Source organism: Sminthopsis crassicaudata, chromosome 5, assembly GCF_048593235.1.
Source record: "Sminthopsis crassicaudata isolate SCR6 chromosome 5, ASM4859323v1, whole genome shotgun sequence".
NCBI lineage: Eukaryota > Metazoa > Chordata > Mammalia > Dasyuromorphia > Dasyuridae > Sminthopsis > Sminthopsis crassicaudata.
In genome coordinates, this window is record NC_133621.1 from 47,296,421 (window position 1) to 47,316,203 (window position 19,783).

Genomic DNA, 19,783 nt, shown 5'->3' on the forward strand with positions numbered 1-19,783 from the left:
ACTGACAAATTTAGACTGGGATTGGGTGGTAGAAAATGGAAAGTATTGTAATACCGTCATATAATTGTTTCAAAAATACCCAGAACAACAGAGGAGCAAGCACTGTGTGTGTGTGTGTGTGTGTATGTCTCTGTGTGTGTCTGTGTCTATTTATGTGTCTGTGTTTATTTGACTCTCTGTGTGTGTCTATGTCTATTTCTATGAGTCTGTAAGTCTGTGTTTATGTAACTGTGGGTCTATGTGTCTGCATGTTTTTATGTGACTGTGTCTGTGTGTCTGTCCATGTGTATGTTTATGATTGTGTGTGTCTATTTCTATGTGTCTATGTGTCCATGTTCATGTGACTGTTTGTGTGTGTCTATGTCTATTTCCATGTGTCTGTTTATGACTGTTTCTGTGTATGTTTATGTGTCTGTGTGTTTTTATGTGACTGTGTCTGTGTGTTTCTATCTGAACATGTGTGTGTTTGTGATTGTGTGTGTGTCTATTTCTATGTGTCTGTGTGTCCATGTTCATGTGACTGTGTGTCTGTCTGTGTGTCCATGTCTTTTCCATGTGTCTGTGTTTATATGACTGTGTTTCTGTGTGTGGGTCTGGGTCTGTGTGTGTGGGGGGGGTTGGGTTGAGGAGCCTGCTACTGAGATATCCGAGGTTAGAGTGGGAGGGGAGGAGGAGGGCAGAACATCTGGGAGGAAAATCAACCTGGGGCGGCTGGGATTTCTAGCACGGGGCGGCAAAGTCCTGTTTGAGCCCGGGAGCCCGAGAGCCCGGCTAAGTCCTAGCTGAGCCCGGGAGCCCTGCTCAACCGGAGGTGGGTGGGCCAAGCTGTCCCCTAGCGTCCTAGGTGAGCCCAGAGCGAGGGTGGGGCTTGGGGGAGGACCGAGGCGGAGGAGGCGGTCGGGGTCGCCCCTTCTATATCTGGGCTGCGGCTCCAGCCTCTTAGAAGGCACAGAAGCGGAAGGAGTCCAGCCGGGAAGGTCGGGCCTCGCCGTGCTGCCGACGGGACAGAGCGCTGGCGGACTCCTCGCCTCGAGGCGGCCGGAGCTTTGCAGCCCTCTCTCTCCCCGCCCGCCGCTGCTGCCTCTGCAGCCGCCGCCTCCCCCGCGGTCCCTCCTGCCGCTCCCGCAGGTACAGCGCCCAGGTGAGCGCACTGAGCCGCGCGCACGTAGAGCAGAACTTGGGAGCGCGAGCCCTGGGCATCCTCAGAGGCTGCAAGGAGACTTAAAGGCCGTCGAATTCAGCCCCAGATAAAGAAACAGGAATCAAGAGATTAAATAACTCACTCACTTGCACACAGGTAGTAAGTAGCAGAACAAAAATCCGAACTCAGGTCTGTTGGCTCCAAAGCCACTGGGCTCTTAAGAATAATTTTTCATTGACCTGGGGGTGATGTAGTTCTGTAGAGGGACTCCGGTTCAAGTGCTAGAGTAGATCTAGGGTTCTTAACTTTTAAAAAAAAATTAAATATTTTCATAATTGCATTTTAACATACTTTGTTTTCTTTGTATTTCCTATATATGCTAGTTTGTGTATTTACAATATTATTCTGAGCCAGGTGCACAGGCTTCTCTAGACTGGACAGAATGGCTGTGGGGGACTTTCCACTGGTGATCACAAAGGAAGAGTGACACTTGAACCCCAACTAAACTGGATTCTGCTTGTTCCTTTCCAGAGCGTGGAGTCATGGAATGCACTGCACCCCTCATTTCTTGAGAGAGTAGGGGGAAAAGGATTGTGTTCAGTCGCATTAGCTCCAGCTTGATAAGACCACAATTAGAAACCCGGCAGGATACACCCCATTTTGGGGATTCAGCAAAATTCTGGACAGTGTGAAATCCTCCATTGAAATTTATTTGAGGAGAGATGAGATCTGTTACCCTTTCTCTTCAGAGGTGGATGTGGGGTGGGTTCTAAGCTTTTCTTCCAGAACTCCTCTTTTCAAAGACTTGAAGGTTCCAGGCAATCTGCTATCTAATTGATCTGGGAACAGCATGAACATTTCCACTTTTCTAAGGCTCATATTGGGAGCATATGTAGGCTAGTAGTTTTATTGATTTTTTTTTTTTTAAATCTTTAAAGTCTGACTGGGATTTCTTCAGACTGATTTAGAGTTATTCTAAAACAATTCAGTTGTCAAAAAGAGAGAAAAAGAGAGAGAGAGAGAGAGAGAGAGAGAGAGAGAGAGAGAGAGAGAGAGAGAGAGAGAGAGAGAGCAAAGAAAAAAAAATTTTATTTGATTATTTGATTTTAAAGTTTTTTCAAGTCTTTATGTCCCACTCTATATTTCCTTATCATACTATTTTAGAATTATTCTCATTTCATTCATATGTATCCCAAATAGAATGAAAAGTCCTGCTGGTCAAAGACCAGGTCCATTACTCAGTAGAAATTTTCCAAATCCTTATTGAATGAATATGGGAAAGAAGGAGCTTAGACAGTTTGCAACATAAAGAGTTAAAAAATTGATTTAGAGATTTTGTTCCTTTTTATGTTACTGAATTTGTAACATCTTGAAAAAAAAACTTTCCTTCTAAAAGTTATGATATCTTTTTAATCCTATAAGAACATTGTTCCTATTGAAATGAATGCTTCCTAAAGAAAAAACACAACAAAGAATCTTGATCTGTTAGATTTCAATAAGTCTGTAACTAGTAATTATAAATGTAGTAATTGGAATAAAGTTCCAATAAAGTTGGAATTCTTTTTCCATCTCCCTAGAAGTGTTGAGACTAGAAAATTTTACAGAGGAAACTGTAAGAAGGAAATATGTAGGAGGCAAATTGGGTCCAATTTTAAAGAAATCAACCTGTGTGATATATTGATAATAAACTTATCAACAATTTTCTTAATTAGATCATGTGTACAATTACACATTAGAATTAGACACAGTATTATTATTTTAAAAACGATGTTAGAATGGGAGAGTAATTTTCATGTCACATTTCACATTTCATTTTAATAAATTATTGTTTCCCATTAGGTACCTTGGTTTTGCAACATGGGCTATGTCTACAGAAGATGGTGGTACTTCCAGCTGAGCAGCATACTGATGATGAACCTGGTCACTGCCAATTTTGAAATCCAAAAGCAAGCTCTTGCAAGTATCAGTTCAGGGAATCTGGAAGAAATTGACCATGAATGTTGGGAGCTTTGCTCCATGATGTTGATAGAAATGAAGAAACTGAAGGTAGCAAATACCGTGGCTGGATTCTGGAACTTTATGATGTTCTTGCAGAAATCCAACAGGCCCCGCCATTATAACATCTTCATCAACTTAGCCCAGGATTTCTGGAGTATGTATGTAGACTGTGCACTGTCAAGAGCTCATGGAATGGGAAGAAGGCAACTGACAAACCCCAAAGTTTATTTCAACATTTCCACGAAAGACAGCAGGAAGTAATTTTGATATATTGTTCCCATGAATAGTAATAGTTTGATGTCCACTCCTACTCCTACTCCCATCAACAAATTTATTATTAATATGTATATATATAAATTGAATTAGAAAATGTATCCCTCTATAGTAATTTACATGGCTTTGTTCTTTACCTGTCAATATATATCCTTGAGAAAGTATCTTAAATGTTAAAAGGATTTGGTTTTAACTGATCTTGATATCTATTTTGGTAGATCATTCCAAAGGTTCACTTATTTTTTCTAACAAGCAATGGATGAGAAAATCTTATGACATCCTTAGTATTTTTTTTTCTTAATCCAAAAGGAAATATGTTTAGGTTTGGGGGATTAACTGTTAAGACAGGAATCTAATAAAGGATGGTTTAGCATCCTATGCATTGACAAAAAATCACTGAACTTTTCCCTTTTTCCTTTTACAGGGTTGGATTTTACAAAGCATGGGTTCTAGGAGCATGGGGAAGAAGACTATTAAAACATCAAACAGGGTGACATCCAGAGCCAGATGACAACCAGCTTCCTACCAGGGAAATCTGAGCTGTCCATGTTACTCAGGATCTTTTCATGAAGCCTCCTTTTTTTTTTGACAGTATTAATATATGAAAAATTATAGATTTCCATCCCCACCCCCTTTTTCAAATAAAGGCCATGACCACTTTTTTTGAAACTTCTCTGGTTGATTTAGCTCTTTGAATTTATTATCTGCATTCTCTCAGGTAACTTATTAATGTTAAGTATATTTTTGTCATGGTCTTCTTTTAAATGGCACCTTTTAGTTGGATAGAGAACCTTAATTGCAATGGAAGATTGATGTATTTTTATACATTTACCAATGGAAAATGGCTGCCATTTCTTTATATAATATTTTGGGTTTGAAAATTCATTTCAAAAGGAAGGCCAGGATTCAATTTTTAAAAAGGACGTTTAAGCTTGATGTAGTTTATATTTTATGGGCTATGTGGTTACTGAAGCTTGTATTGTATCAACTGTTTAATTTCATGTATTAAAGTACTTTTTCATGCAATGAAAACCATGACTCTTTATGTTCTTCTTTAGGGTTGTATTTTAATTCTTAAGGGGGAAGGTGGGGCTGTGACGAGGGGGAAGGTATCCAAAGAAATGGAAGAAGGAATGGAAGAGGAAGGCAGAGGAACTGTCTTTTACTGACATGATAACATTCACGAACCCTTCACAAGATGGTCCCTCTTTTCCTCCCTCCCTCCCTCCCTTACTTCCTTCCTTTACAAAATATCTTTCCAAGAACTTCACTGACTCACTGATGAATGCATGAAAGATTTTATTTTACTTTCTTGCAAGAATGAGTGTCTAGGTTTATAGAGACACTTGGGACTGCAAAGGCAGTATTTTATTTCCTATCCTGAAGCACACGTCTCTCCCCTGGTTCCCCATTAATTGGAAGCCACAGAATGTGAAACTCTATCCCTCATTATGTAGCCGGTCCCTGACCCCAAGTAGCTTATATTCTTAGGGATGAATATAACCAAGGGTAAGGGGGCAATGTCCATAGGGTTCTTTCTTTGTCAAATTTAAGACTACAGCTCCTCATTACAAAATCCAGTCCCTGTCCCACAAGGAGCTAACATTCTTAGATTCTTTTGGAAGATAATCTGAGGAAGAGAAGGGAAACAAAGTCCTGAGGACTCTGGTTCAAATCTAAATTCTCTGCCACTGATTGCATTCTTTGATGTCCTTGTGCGTCCCAGCCTCCCATTTCTTAGGTTTCAATTTTCTAATTTTTTTCCATTTCCCCTATTTAATTTTCATAACTCTTTGGAAACTAAATACATTTCTTTCCTTTCTCCTTCCCTCTTTCCTTCCTTTCTTTCATTCTCATTATTTCTTTCCTTTTCTCTCCTTCTTTCCCTCCTTTTCCCTCTTTCTTTCCTTCCTTCTCTTCTCTCTTCCTCTTTCCTTCTTCCTTTTCTTCCTTTCTTCCTCTCTCTCTCTTTCCTTTCTTTTTTCTTTCTTTCCTAAGTTTCACAGCTAGTGTCTGAGGTCAGCTTTGAACTCAGGTCCTCCTGACTCCACCATTTAGCTGTCCTTCTAGATTTTTTTCCACATTACTTCTCACTATGGACACTTCAGTCTGGGCAAACTGGTTTTCTTATTATTTCTTATATGTGGCACTCCATCTCTCACTTTGTGCCTTTGCACTGGTTGTCCCCTATGTCTGGATCAGTATCCCTCACCTGATTCTCCCAGGCTTTTGTGCATTATTCTGTATAAGAAGTTTTCTAACCCCATCAGGAGCTAGGATCCTTCCTCCCTGTAAGAAAACAGAACTCCACTGATTCTCTGATGACTGCAGGAAAATACGTTTCTTGAGAGAATGGGTTCCTAGGTGAATAGAGACACTTTTGAAACTTCTAAGGCAGCATTTTATTTTCTCTCCTGAAGCACAAATTCCTTTCCTGATTCCTCATTAATTGGATGTTACAGAATTGACCAACATGAATGTCCACCCCTCATTACATAGCCAGTCCCTGATCCAAAGGAGCTTCTATTGTGGAAGGGGGAAGCAAAGAGAGGAGGGCTAAGGGCAAAGAACAAAAGTTTCTTTTCAAATCTCAAGCCACAGCCCCTCATTACAAAAGTTTCCAAGGAGTTTCCATTCTTTTGAGGGAAGATAATCTCTACACTTGATTATTCTTTGAGTCCTAGTAGGTTTCAGTTTTCTAATTTAAGTTTGCTTTCTCCAATTTAATTTTCCTAAGTGTGGAAACCAAAATGCTCACCCAGTTTTTACACTCTCTAAAGAACCAACTTGAGCCCAAAGACAGTTTTTGTTTTTGTCTTCATATACGCCAAACAGGGACTACCACTCAGTTAGGGGCTTAAATAAATGCTTATTGATTGATTAACTATATCAATTAAGTTTCTTTTTTGACTTTATTCACAAAAACCAAGAAATAATTAGTATTTTCAAGGTACAAAGTGACAAATATTTTATACTTTTTTGTTTCAAGAAGGGTAAACAATCACTTTACAACTATGCACATTCTTTTCAAGTTACCTAATGAGGCATTCTGGCCTTCGGTACAAACTCATGGTGGGCAAAATGAGGGTGAGTGAAAAAGGGTGGAATTGAGCAGAGGGTTGATGTGGTGATTAGTTGAGAAAATTGGGGAACTAAAAGGCTAAGGAAGTAGAAATGGGGCCATATTCATGTTAGGAGTAAAAAGACTGAGTCAGGTATTGAATTTAATGGCCAGGTGGGAGTATGATCTAGAGATTCTAAGATAACAACAAGAGTTTAGATAGGATGGGGTAAACTTTGAAAATGGTCACAAGTCAAAGAAGAACTACAGCACATTATAGAATGCAAAATGGATAATTTTGATTATATTAAGTTAAAAAGTTTTTGTATAAACAACCAATGCAGACCAGATTAGAAGGGAAACAATAAACTGGGAAAAAATTTTACATCCAAGAGTTCTGATAAAGACCTCATTTCTAAAATATATAGACAATTGACTCAAATTTATAAGAATACAAGCCATTCTCCAATTGATATACAGTCAAAGAATATGAACAGACAATTTTCAGATGAAGAAATTAAAACCATTTATGGTCATATGCTATTTCTTGGTGTCCCATGTAATTGAAATCCTTAGGCTAGGTCAGGGCAGAAAGACCAATCTTCCCCATCTCCAAGGCTATCTAGACTAGCAGAGGGAAGTAATGGCTATAGGAGCTCTAGAATAGGAGGCACTTTGTGACATTAGTCAATGTAAGCACTAAGCATAATAATTATGCTTAATAACAATTATGCTGAATAAAATTGTGCTTAATAAAAATTACATTTTATAGGCTTTGAGGTTTACAAAAGCATTGCATTACCATAACTAACAAGTAGAATGAAGTGCCTATGATAGATGAGGAAATTAAAGTTTAGAGAAGTAAATGACTTCTCAAAACTAAGTTATCAGGGGTAAGAAACAGGCAAGGTCTCTCTCCTCACTCTTGCTCTTTGCATTACCCTACCTCTCATGACGATAACAGAGATGTTGTCATAACATATTAAATAAATATATTTTGTGTTTCCTTTTTTCTTGGAAATCAGAGTTGTTTTTTTTTTTTTTATTATTATTATTCCTTTAGCTAGTGTACATGACTATATCCTGTTCTGAGAAAACAATTCCTCCAAATTGGATCAAAGGCACAAAATAGGGGTTGGGATGAAGCTTAGGATATGGAGGTTTTTTTTTAAAAATACTGTGGTTGTGATTTCAGTGACTGTCAGGGACATACATCTTGTTCTTTTGATACATCCTACCAAAAGGCAACTTATTTTTAGACTGAATGACTGGTTGTTTTCTCCAATGGTCAGAGATGAGATTAATAGCAGTCCATCAATTGAAAGGTTATGATGAAATTAGATTTGGAACTTTCAGATAACCAAAATTCAATATAGGGAATTTTACTAGGAAACTGAAAATTAGATTTTGTCCTTGACTCTATTTTGATCACTCTTTTTCTTAATACCCATTGCAGGCGGTTAGAAATCCAACTCTTCTAGTCCAAAGATATTTCTTTTAGTTTGGAACTGTGATTCTATCTAAGAGATTAAGTGAGTTGCTACATGATTGGACTTCAACCTCATTCTTCTGAACTGTGGCACTAGCTCTCTGCCCACTATCCCAGAGTTTCTTCTTTTTTACTAAAGCTTTTTAATTACAAAACGTATGCATAAGTAATTTTTCAACATTGACCCTTGCAAAATCTTCTGTTCCAAATTTTTCTCTCCTTCCCCTTCCCCTAGACGGCAGGTAGTCCAATACATTTAATATGTTAAAATATATGTTAAAAACAATATATACATATATATATACATATTTATACAGTTATCTTGCTGCACAAGAAAAATAGGATCTAGAAAGAAAGAAAAAAACCTGAAAAAGAAAACAAAATGCAAACAAACAATAACAGAAAGAGTGAGAATGCTATGCTGTGGTCCACACTCAGTTCCCACAGTACTCTCTCTATATCCCAGAGTTTCTTAAACTTTTTCCACTTGCAACCTCTTTTTCATCTGAGAAATTTTTAGGCAACCCCAAGAATATAGATATATAAAATAGGTAAATAAATGAAATATTTACTAATAATAAATAAGAAATTAATTTTAAAACAATTCTTTGTCATACATATAATTTTACCATTTATTAAAGATGAAAGCAAATGTGTATATTGAGATGGATGTGCTTGTTTATTTTTACATAAAGAAATACTGGTAAAATATTTGATACCACTTACTGTTGCCAAAATTTTTGTGATCCCCATGCTGTACCATATGGAGTTGTGACTCACAGTTTAAGAAGCTTTGTACTATGTTATGCTGTCTCACATAATAGTTCATTTTCAAATATATGTGTCATCCAATAATTTGGATGTTCCTTCCAATGTTTTAAGTCATACCCACATATTTTGTGTAACTCATTCATTTTTTCCTACAGTGTGTGAGTATGTGGGGAGGGGGAGAGGGAGGAGAAGGGTGTCTTATTGTAATGTGCAGAAAGCCTTTTTGGGGTGGGGGTGAGGAAGGAATAAATATCTCTATAGTGCCTATTATGTGCCAGATACTATGCTAAGCACTGTTTACAAATATTATCTCATTTGCTTCACAAACAGCTGTTATATAACTGTTAACATTCATGCAGAACTTAAACATTTGCAAAACCTTTTGCTTATATTTTCTCACTTGAGTTTCACAACAAACTTGGAAAAGTTATTTTTTGGTAATTGGAACCCAGAGAAATTCCATGCATTTTCTTCACAACAAACCTGTAGATTAATATTGTACATGAGAAAATCAGAAACAGTAATCCAGAGAATCTCACAACAAACCTGTAAAGTAATATTGTACTTTTTTTGCACAAGAAATTGGACCTCAGAGAAATTGATTGATTAAACCAGTGTCACACTGGCTAACATTGTAGTTACTATTCTTCTAGAAATGGTAGCATCTTTTCTAAAAGGAAATGTGGTATAGTGTTTAGAAAAGGGATCAATAATATCTGTATTCCCAGAGTCACTTCGAAGTGTCAATAGACTAATGCATTTTGAGCACTTTGTAAGTTTTCAGGGTGCTGTATAACTCTGAGGTACTATCATGCTGTAAAATGTCTTCCCTAGAGAATTCAACTTGTTTAAATGCATGCACAGAATAAACAAATTCCAAACATTGCAGCGGGAGCTCAGGTATATGGGGGTTACTGCAAGGGAAGGGGGCTCTAGTTCTGCCTTCATAATGAGGCTGAACAAGATGGATCTCTTTATTTATGGGAAAGTTCTTCAAAGACATAAAGGCAAGCTAGCACATACTCTTAAGTTTCTCTCTACTAAACTACAGCTTAAAGATGAACAAAATTGTGCCAGGATCACATCTGCAAGGTTTTCTTTGGATGTCACACAAAGGAATAGGTATATAAAGTAGGTAAACAAATCAGAAAGTAATTAATTTAAAAATAATTTTTGCCATATTCATAATTTTACCGTTTATTAAAGATGAAAGCAAATTTGTATGCTCTTCTGAATATTATCTGGGATAGTGATGAGAGAGTTAAGAGCACTACACTGTTAGTTGCTTCATTGCTAATTCAATATAACATAGTTGCTGGACTTTCCAACCATTCAGGACGCCCTCTTGTATTAAAACTTGGCTTCTAGAACTAAGCTCTATCAATCAGTCTAATATAAGATGAAACAATCCCTTCTCTCTTTAGACAGATTGTGAGGGCTGGGAAGCATTGGAGAGACCAACTTCTTAATTTTACAAACAAAAAACTGAGGGGAGGGAGTGATTAGCCAAAGTCACATAGCAAGTTAAAACTCAAGTTTCCTGACCCCTCATTATAGAGAATTCCAGTGTATCAGGGAGTCTTTGAACTTCCAGTGTTTGTACCTACTGGCTGCATAAAGCCAGCAAATCACATAAATTCTCTGATGCTTGTTTCTTTTGAAAAATAGAAATATTATTCAAATAGGGATTCTTATACTTTATCTCTTAGAGTCATTGTCTAGAGACTCCTATAAGAATATTGCTATTGAAAAAAGTTTCATAGTTATTCAGGGGGCCAGAGCCATGAATAGAACTTGACTTGGCCAGTTTGTCTTATTGCACTTCCCTAAAACAGCTCTGATGATTTCAGAGCAAAGCCTCAAAAACTTTGAATATTGCTCATTATTTTTTCAAAATAAACTTAAATTCCTTTCCTGAAATTCTGGTTGGATCATGACCTTCACTACTAGTTGAGATTTCTACCATAGAGGCCTTCAGAGCATTTGGGGGGCCCCCAAACTACTATCTTGGAGCACACTTGGTAGTATGTGGAGAAAAGCTATACAAGATGAACATACATGGGTGGAGTATAATGTGATGGATTGGAGAGAAGTCCTAAGTAGATGACATCATAGATTCAGTTCAGGAGAGATCATTATGTAAGGTGTAAAAGTTCCTAGGGCAGGAGATTGGGATGTGATGGGTAATTCAATAAAGTTGGGAAGCTTTCAAGCTAAAAGAAATTAGAGTGAGGGTAAGGAAAGGGGATTTATGGATATTTAAAGGAAATCATCTGAAACAGATAAACTCTAGAACAGGTAGTTCCCGTTGTTGAAGTCCTGAGGCTGCCCAGAATTAAGATTAGGTCAAAATACTATTTAGGACAAGAAACCCAGTTTTACCAAAATTTTAGAATTGGAACCACCTGGAAAATGTGCTTTCAGAAAAATAGAAGGTACAGAGGGAAGCAAATCAAGGACAAAAGAAAGACTTTCAGAGACTCCAGTTCTTTGATATGAACCAGGATGAAATCATGGGGACGATTTCTATGGTCAGTGCAGGATGGTCAGAAATCAGAGACTAAATCTTTGGGGTTGAAGGAGGGAAGTGCTCATCCATGAGAGTAAGGATCAGAGAAGGAATTATAGGCAACCTGTTTGGATGTAGAATGGAAGTGTAGCTAAGGCCATATCTGGAGAAGAGGAGCAAATAAGTTCCAGGAGGATTTTTGTCAACTCTGGCAATATTGACAGCCCAAAGGTTAGGGAATCTGGGTAACTGTAAAACTATTTTGTAGTTTGTACCCTCCCTTTCCATTGTAGTATATCCATATCCTCTCAATTCTAATGTCTTTCTTCTGTTGATTATTTCCTATTTATGTTGTAGCTATATTATTTGTACACACTCATTTGCATATTATCTACCTCCATTAGACTGCAAGATCTTCAAGGGCAGAGATTGTCTTTTGTCTTTCTGTAACTCCAGAGATTAGCACAGCTCCTGGCACTTAAATTCTTGTTGGGATGGGTCAGTATAGTAGAGGGGGAACATGGTTGCCCCATGGAAAAATCTCTTAACCCCTCTAGTGCCCAACTTTCTTACCTATGAAATATGAATATCTACAGCACTTACATTGCATGGTTGTAAAGATCAAAAGAGCTATATAAATGTCAATTCACTCCATGTTATTCTTATTACTATTCTCTTTTTTGATGCTATTGCTGTGGATGACCTAATGTGGTAAGTCCACTCAACCAGGGCTTCAGACACCATGTCTAGAATCAGAAAGACTGGTACCTCAGAAAAAGATCTAATATTAGGCTCATCTGATTAAACTCAAATATGAGGCTAAAAAGAACAAGACTCTAAGCAAAGGCCTCTGGATCTTCACTGTCAGACTGAATATCAAAAGGATTAGGGTTTCAGACTCCAGGCCTCTTAGTAGTTTAAAATCACTCTGTCAAGGAAAATTCTCATTAAAAAGACAAACAATAATTACATTTCCCCATACTATCATCCCCATTTTTCTCAATGCTATAATACAAAATCTTTCCTCCTCTGCACTATTATTCTATGTTGCTGGTGCTCACTCTCAAACTTCCTTTCACACTAGACCTCACCTTTTTATAATCCCCAGCACCTGTGGCCACCTGGTCCTGTGCGTGATTGCTTATTCTCTGATGTCACCTGACACACGGGTGGGAGAGGTGTTCCTTTGATTCCCTTTATCACTTTCAGCCCCTCTGCCTTTCATAATGGCTCACCAGCCTTTCCTCCTCTGAATTTCATTGCTTCATCCATCTATTTCACCATATCTTTGCCACTGTGAATTCTTTCCCTCTAGGGAATTCTCTTTCTTGTCTTGTGGAATTGAGCACCTGATTTATGGTCTTTCTATGAAAGATAAAGAAATGGAGGAACAAAGTGAAGACTTCGTTTACACAGTATTATATGGATAGCGCACTGGACTAAGACCCAGAATGGTCAGGATTTTAGAACTGGAGCCTGCTGTTCCCCAAATGGATTTCCTATACAGACTACCTGCTCCCTTGATGAATTGTAAGGAGCAAAGCCTTGCACATTCTAGATATGCTAAATATATTTGTTGGGTGAATGGGAATGGACAAATGATCAATGTTGGGTAGATTATTTCTTGGTGTTTGTATAGAATGGTAAATAAAGAATTTTATTCCATCATTACCAGCAGAGAAATTAAAGGCAACAAGTTTATAGACAAGTGACTAGTCCTAAACATCCATTGAAAATGGAGGAGCAAAGAATGGACCTGGTGACTCTTTTACTAATGCTTTTGGAAATATAAAAAAGCAAAAGCAAAAGCAAAAACAAACCACTGTCATTAAGCAAGGGGTTATAACCTCTTTCAGGTTTAGAGAGGCTGAGAGCTTCCTTTAATCTAACTCTGTGTATCTGGCTTTGTCATTATTTCAACATACTTAAAATTGAGTTCATCACTGAGGCACTAAAGGACATGGGAGCAGAAAATTTCCTCTATGCCAATGAATAATAGGAAATGATGATGAATTTATTGGTAGAAATTATTTACTTCAATGCTTCAAGGATCTATAATTTTTTCCAATGAGAGAGCTTTCTCTGTTGACTGATCAAAACCTCTCTGCAACTGATTCAATGTTCTTTGAGAGTTATTATGGCTAAAATAATCCATCAACCTGTCATCTTGTATCTAAGCTGGTGATGAGTCCCTCTGTACTTAGTGAGAGTGGTCCCTATACAGGAAGGTTCTTTTCCAGTCCCTCATTATAGAGAGTTTGGTGACCTTGGGTTCTTTCAGGATTTAACAGCAGAGAGAAAATCAGTCAACAGGAAATTAAGTTTGTTTGTACTTCATTCATCAGGAATGACTTGCAGATGAATTGGATTGCACAGGCAGGACTGTGCAAGGTCACCTGTCTCCAGAGTCATCTGGGTCCAGTGGCCAGACGTAGGTCAGAATGACTGGGGATGGTCCTGGATGCCGTAGGAGACCTTGGCCTTTTAAGTTCAGGTCTTTCCCAGGTCTCAGTTTGACTGAGACAACACCCAGTCAGTGACAAAGGGTAACAACCCCTCTAGGAGGAGAAGACCCTCAGAGTTTCTGGACAAAACAGAAACTATTGCTATTGGTACTTAGAGCCATTACATTAGAATCCAAACAATGACCAAATTGGGCAAAGCTGGGACTTGTCATTGGCCAATCCACGAGAACTAGAGTGATCCAAGGCATGGTCCTTAAGAAAGAAATCTAGCTGGTAAACCCCAAGGTACCTTGCTGCTTTTCAGCTATCAAAATTTGTATTCCGAGGCCAGTTAGTGGTGCAGTGGATGGAGAACTGTAGTCTTCCTAGTTCAAATCCAGCCTCAGGCACTTACTGGGCAAATCATTTAATCCTTTCTGCCTCAGTTTCCTCATCTGTAAAATGAACTAGAGAAGGAAATGGTAAACCATTCTAATATCTCTGCCAAGAAAACCCCAAATGGGGTCATGAAGAGTTCGATAAAACTAAAAAGTGACTGAACAACAATGTTTCAGATGCACCACTAGGAATACAAGAAATGTCAAAATTATGGTCCCTGTTCTCAAAGAACTGGCATTCAAATGGAGGAAACAACAACAAATGGAGGAAACCATGGAGCAAATTATGTACTCACAAAATATGTTCAATGTACATGGGAGGCAGAACAGGCTTTCTCGGTTTTACCAAACTGGAAATGCTTCATTAATTTGTGCCTAGTGGTGATTATATATTTGAAAAAAGTCTAATTTAAATTCTAGATTCCTTGGAAGCGTTCAGAACCTCTAGAGTTCTTTTTTTATACTTTTTATTTCTATGCAGATTTTGATTTAAAACGTCCCATTTGGAAAGTTACCTCTCCAGGGAAACTGAGTTCACCATTCCCATTAGCATGGCTGTACAACTAACTACACTTGAATGTGATGCTGTGGATGTGATGCTGTGGAGGTTGGGAAAGGGGGGACCCCAAGAGTTTGAGGTCACAGACCAGTGTTTCGAGGTATCTCAAAAGAATTTGCAGGTTTGATCCCATTTCCCAGTCAAGGGGAAAATTTTTATTGTAATTGTAACACCCATTGCAGCGGGCTAAGTGCCAAAAGAAATTAGCAAGGGACCTAAGAGCATGAGGTAGATTTATAGAGCAAATTTATAGGTCTAAGCTTCATGTTACTTATTTGCTAACTTTATGGCTTTCAGGTAGGTTTGAGGGGTGGTCTTATTCATTATTGTCTCAGGAACCTGTTATTGCTGGCCAACAGATTATCTGCCTGACAGTCAGTAATGTTTGTAAGACTATTCTGAGGCCAGAAGACTTTGAAATCACTTTCAGACATTGTTAGAACAAGGGCACTCTTAGGTCAGAGGGCTTCAGGATCACTAAGATATCTTCTCTGAAATCTAAGAGAATAAATATTATTACATTCCTAGGCCAGAGGACTCTTAGGTCGGAGGGCCTGGGAATTACCAATACATCATCTCTAAAATCCAAGGGAAGAAATATCATTATATTCCTCTACAATTATTGACAGCAAGAGTGTTGGAACTGGAGCCCCCCAAGGTCAGGGGACCTAAAAATCATGGCTGTGTCTTCTAGAAGCTATATTACATTACATTCCCCCCTCAAGCAGTCGGACACAAGTTCATTTGGGATGAAGAGATGGAGATTGTCTTCTGGAGCTGCTTCAGGCTAATAAGAGACACAGAGCTGTCCCTGACTAGGGGGTCCAGACCCGGGAGGGGAAGCATGTGACTTGAAGATGGCAGCAGCAGCATTCAGAGGGGTCCTGGGCTTCACTCAGTTAGCCCATGGTATTCAGGATAAACAAATAGTTGGAAGTTTGTATCTTGGAGCCTGGAGGAAACAAATCTCACAAGTAGCTTAAAATATCAGGGGCTAAATATGAGCAAAAAAAGAAAATTAAAAGTGAAGTTAATATAGGGATGAGTAGAGACAATAGCCAGGAACCCCTCCAGAGGAAAACTGGGTGGGGTAGATGAGGTTATCATTAAAATCTCACCTGCAGACAGCTTTTCCTGGGATAAATACCAAAGAACATTTGCCCCCAAATCACTGCTTTTGTTTCTCTAAAGGAGGAGGGGCAATGGGGGGAATAGTAGCATTATACACAGTGAAAGGGGTGCTCGGGTGGCCTAGGGTGCAAGCCATAATGTTTAAAAGGCATTAAACATTGGGTGGAGTGGAGATAATAATCTCAAATGGGCTTGATCTGCTTTAGTAAACCCTCTGAGCCTCTTCAGTCTTAAAAAGGAAGGCTTTTACCCAATTAATACAGGTGATAACAAAAATCAAAAGCAGCTGGAAGCCCCTGCCAGGGGGCTTATGTGTAAAATCCTTCTGCCAGTTCTTCCCTACGTATGTACCCCTCCTCCAGATGGTCTTCAGGATGGAGGGTTTAGCAGCCCTTTCAGAATTACTTGGGCACATATTTGACAGATCTGTTTAATTGTTTCTCCCAGCCTGTGACCAGTGAAAATCCCAATTGGAGAGCATTTTTTCCAAGTGAATAGCTTGGTGTAGGCCATAGGAAAGTTTCCACCAGTGGCTTCGGGATTAGAAGTTGGTGTTTGAAATCACCCAGAAGGAGAAAGGGAGTCCCCCTTTCTTTAGCTTCTTTGTTCCTGGGAGCTGTGAAAGAGTGTAGAGTTAGGGAACTGGGGACTTAGAGGTGCCATGCTCAGGGGCAAACAGGCAGCAGCAGGGGCAGCTGAATTGACAAGTTTCCCTTGGCCTGAAGTGAATCTCCCTTCTGGTGTCCTCTACATAACAGAAATCTCTCCAGGTTCATGGACAGCTTGCAATAGCTGTAGATAGAATTTCCCTTGCAGGTCAGTGTTAAAAAATGATCTGTGCATATGTTTTGAAAATAAAAAAGCTTTATAAAATTAAAAAAAATTAATTTCCCTTGCATATTTAATAGGAGAATTTTTGCTGTCAAAAGTCCCCTTTCATTCCATATAGTTCTGTGAGTGTGCAAAATATGAAAAGCATATTTGGAGTCTGTATTTCTTTCCCCATTTTCAAAAAAACTGGACCCATCTGTAAACCACCTGGGTTAATGTTGGCTGGGAGCAGAGTGTCAGGGTTAAGGCTGGGGCACGCTAGGAGAGTCAGGTGGGGGGTGTTTAGCAGGAGAGCCTGATATAAGCTTCCCACTGGCAAACCACTAATGTCCTTTGGCTTCCAAAATGCTCTGAACCCCATGGTGAGCTTAGGAGCTTTCTCAATTAGAAGGGCTGTGACAGCTAGCTCTAAGGCAGGAGGGTCACCCCCCCAAACACCAGGTTTCTTCCAGAAATAAGCAAGGGGTCTGGGAAAGGGTTCCAGTGATCCCGCAGGCCTGGCCCCAACTTCCATCAATGTAAAAGGCTTTAGTTAGGGCTAAAGCCGGGGCAAGAGATTAGTTTAGTTTTTAGGGTTTCAGAGAAAAAATACTTCATAGCCCTGCATTGGGGAGGGGGACTGGAAATTAGGGGGCTGTAGCCAGAAGCCTCTCAGGTGGGCCCATACTGACCATGTTCAGTGGTGGGGGGTTATGTTCCCCTGGATTTGCTTCTTCAAACACAAACAGAAATTATGAATCCTTATGCAGTGGTATGCAAAGGAAAGCATCTTTAAGATCTAAGATAGAAAACCGGTATTGTGTCCCCTGGGATACTTGCATTGGGCTCATGGCTTCTCCTGACCATTTGCTTTGATTATAGAAATTTGCTGTAAGGGGAAAAAAAGCAGGGACATGATTATTATAATAGCATCAATTCAGGTCCTTCAGGCCTCAGCCTGAGAGCACACGTGACAGGATAAAGCATCCTTAGATCTGTGTGCAGTAATAATTCCACCTCATAGCCAGATTCAGGAATAATTGGGTGGGAAACAAAGAAACAGAGCTGGGAAACTGAGACAGGAGGATCCTACCTTAAGCAGAGGCTAAAATTGTCCTCCTAATTCATGCCCAAATAATTCATCCACTTAAAAACTTAAATTTCTCTTGAAGGGCAGCTACTGATTTAATAATCAGGCAATCAAATTCAGAACTGAAAAGAGTATCAGTTACAGTTCCAAGAGATTTTATCTCCAATAGCAAATTCTACTAATTGCAGTTTAGGGCTAGACACATTATTTTAAAAATTTATCAGGACTTACACACATAGATTTTGTTTAGCATGTTTTATATGTTTAAATTTATCCTGGTACAAAGGATTGATCATTAAGCAACCTTATAGCTTCTTAGTAAACACATTCCTTGTTTAAAAACTATAAATCCTGAACAGGCTCGGTTCTCATGATCTTGCCTACCCTCATGATTTCAAGAAAAGTGGCAAGCTTACAAATTAAGGGGGGTTGACAGAGACCCCAGAAAAAGGGCTGAGCTTGCTGTTGCCCACCCCAACTATTATTAGTGTTTTCATGGGCTGTGCTGTATGATACCTTCCCCACTCTGTGAAGGGGAAAAGGTGCTGCACATCTCACACTTGGAGGTGAAGTGATAGGGTTACATGATGTCAATAACTCCAAGTAACTTTGTTAACAATTTTAGAATTTTCCTAAGTCATCGCTATAGTTTCTATTCCCTGAAATAAGTTTCCCTTTTGTTTTAGGGAGAAAATAAGACAATTCTCAAAATTGAGATGTAACAGATTTTAAAATTGACTTAACTTTAGATAATGAGGTTCCCTAGATTCCGATTAAATGTCCTAGACAAACTGAATTGCCATTTGGTTATTTTCTAATTCATGCAAATCATTTCTCTTTTGTGAGCCAGAAAAAGGGCTAAGGTGCCAGTTTTTATTAATAGGGTGCTCAGAAGTCCGATTCTAGGTAACTCAAAAGCAGACTGTAGCCAGAGTTAGCAAACTGCTTTTCTGTTTTCTTAAAATTCCCAAATTCTTCTGTTAACAGTGCCAATAGATTACAATGTACTTATCCCTTTAGCAGGCTTTAATTAGTGCTCCTTTAAGATTGCTTTTACTATCATATCTCAGACAAATTTCCAAATTATTTTATGCACACATAAAATCATTTATCTGCTGGAAACATCTTTAAAAACCCTACAAAAGTTATCAAAAATGAAGCAATTATTTCCAATAAAGCAGCTAACATTCACATAGCATGCTTTATGCTGAGCACTTTGGCGATCATGATTAGTATTTCTCTTTATGAATTAGAAAACTGGGCAGAAATAAGATAATTTACCATAAATGACATAGCTAATACATGTCCATAATTGAAACAGAGAATTAGTTTACCAAATGCAGAAGTTGACTGGCTTTCTCACCTCACACTGCCATGCTGGGTAGTGTCAGGGGTACCCTAATACTTCCCTGGACAGAACTTGCTGAAAGCTGGGGTGACTGGTGTCAGGATATCCCTTTGATGGTAGTTTCAGGTGCCAGGGCTCAGAGAATGCTGCAACTCCATCCCCATTCCCCCAAGCTGAGTTGGGGAGGTGTTTGGGCAAGATTATGTGGGGTGACCCCATGGGGTCACCCCTACAGGCAAGGCAGAATTTGGGTTTTAATCTGATCTGAGATGAGCAAAGAGAGGGATTTGGACTATACTGATCTTGTTAGCAATCCTCACAAGTGAGATACGCTCCGGACCACTCTGGTGAGTGCAGTGGAGAGGGTCCCTTAATACTTTCTGGGATGCTTTCCCAAACAGAAAAGTACTCCCGACAAGATAAGAATCAAGGAAAGATTAGCTTTTTACTTAAGTTTGTTTTTCCTTTTTCTTTTCTTCCAGAATGGGGTAAATTATCTCCAACGTTTTAGGAATTTTTCTTGCAATCTTAAAATGACTAATTGCCAAACTTCTTAATCATTGCTTTCAAAATACTGAGAATCTGCTAAGATGTCATTTCAATTTTAATTAGCTAACTTTTCTTGTGTAGCCCCCAGCTTGTCGAGAGCTGAAGTCTACAGAAAAAAGTTAGGCTTTTAAGAAAATTTCCCAGCATTCTAACTACAACATAGAGGTGTTTTTTTTTTTTCTTGCTGGTTGCATTTTAAATCTTTCCAGGTA

General features: G+C 38.8%; 1 protein-coding gene across 4 annotated transcripts; it reads left to right on the forward strand.

Annotated features, from left to right (window-relative positions):
• Nucleotides 1-759: 759 nt before the first annotated feature.
• On the forward strand, nt 760-4,444 carry FAM237B (family with sequence similarity 237 member B). Of its 4 annotated transcripts, none has more exons than XM_074268518.1 (3): nt 760-844; nt 2,981-3,396; nt 3,837-4,444. In XM_074268518.1, the coding sequence occupies exons 2-3, from the start codon at nt 2,999-3,001 to the stop codon at nt 3,904-3,906; spliced, it is 468 nt and encodes a 155-aa protein (XP_074124619.1). In that variant the 5' UTR covers nt 760-844; nt 2,981-2,998; the 3' UTR covers nt 3,907-4,444. The 4 variants fall into 4 exon arrangements, with proteins under 4 accessions (XP_074124619.1, XP_074124617.1, XP_074124616.1 ...); XM_074268516.1 differs by lacking the exon at nt 760-844 and adding an exon at nt 933-1,297; XM_074268515.1 differs by lacking the exon at nt 760-844 and adding an exon at nt 933-1,141.
• Nucleotides 4,445-19,783: the final 15,339 nt, after the last annotated feature.

Excerpts from the sequence above, each read along its gene's own strand:
- FAM237B (XM_074268518.1), top strand. The coding sequence starts at position 2,999 with ATGGGCTATGTCTACAGAAGATGGTGGTACTTCCAGCTGAGCAGCATA. Across the intron at positions 3,397-3,836 it reads TCCACGAAAGACAGCAGGAA|GGTTGGATTTTACAAAGCAT; the intron begins GTAATTTTGATA and ends TTCCTTTTACAG.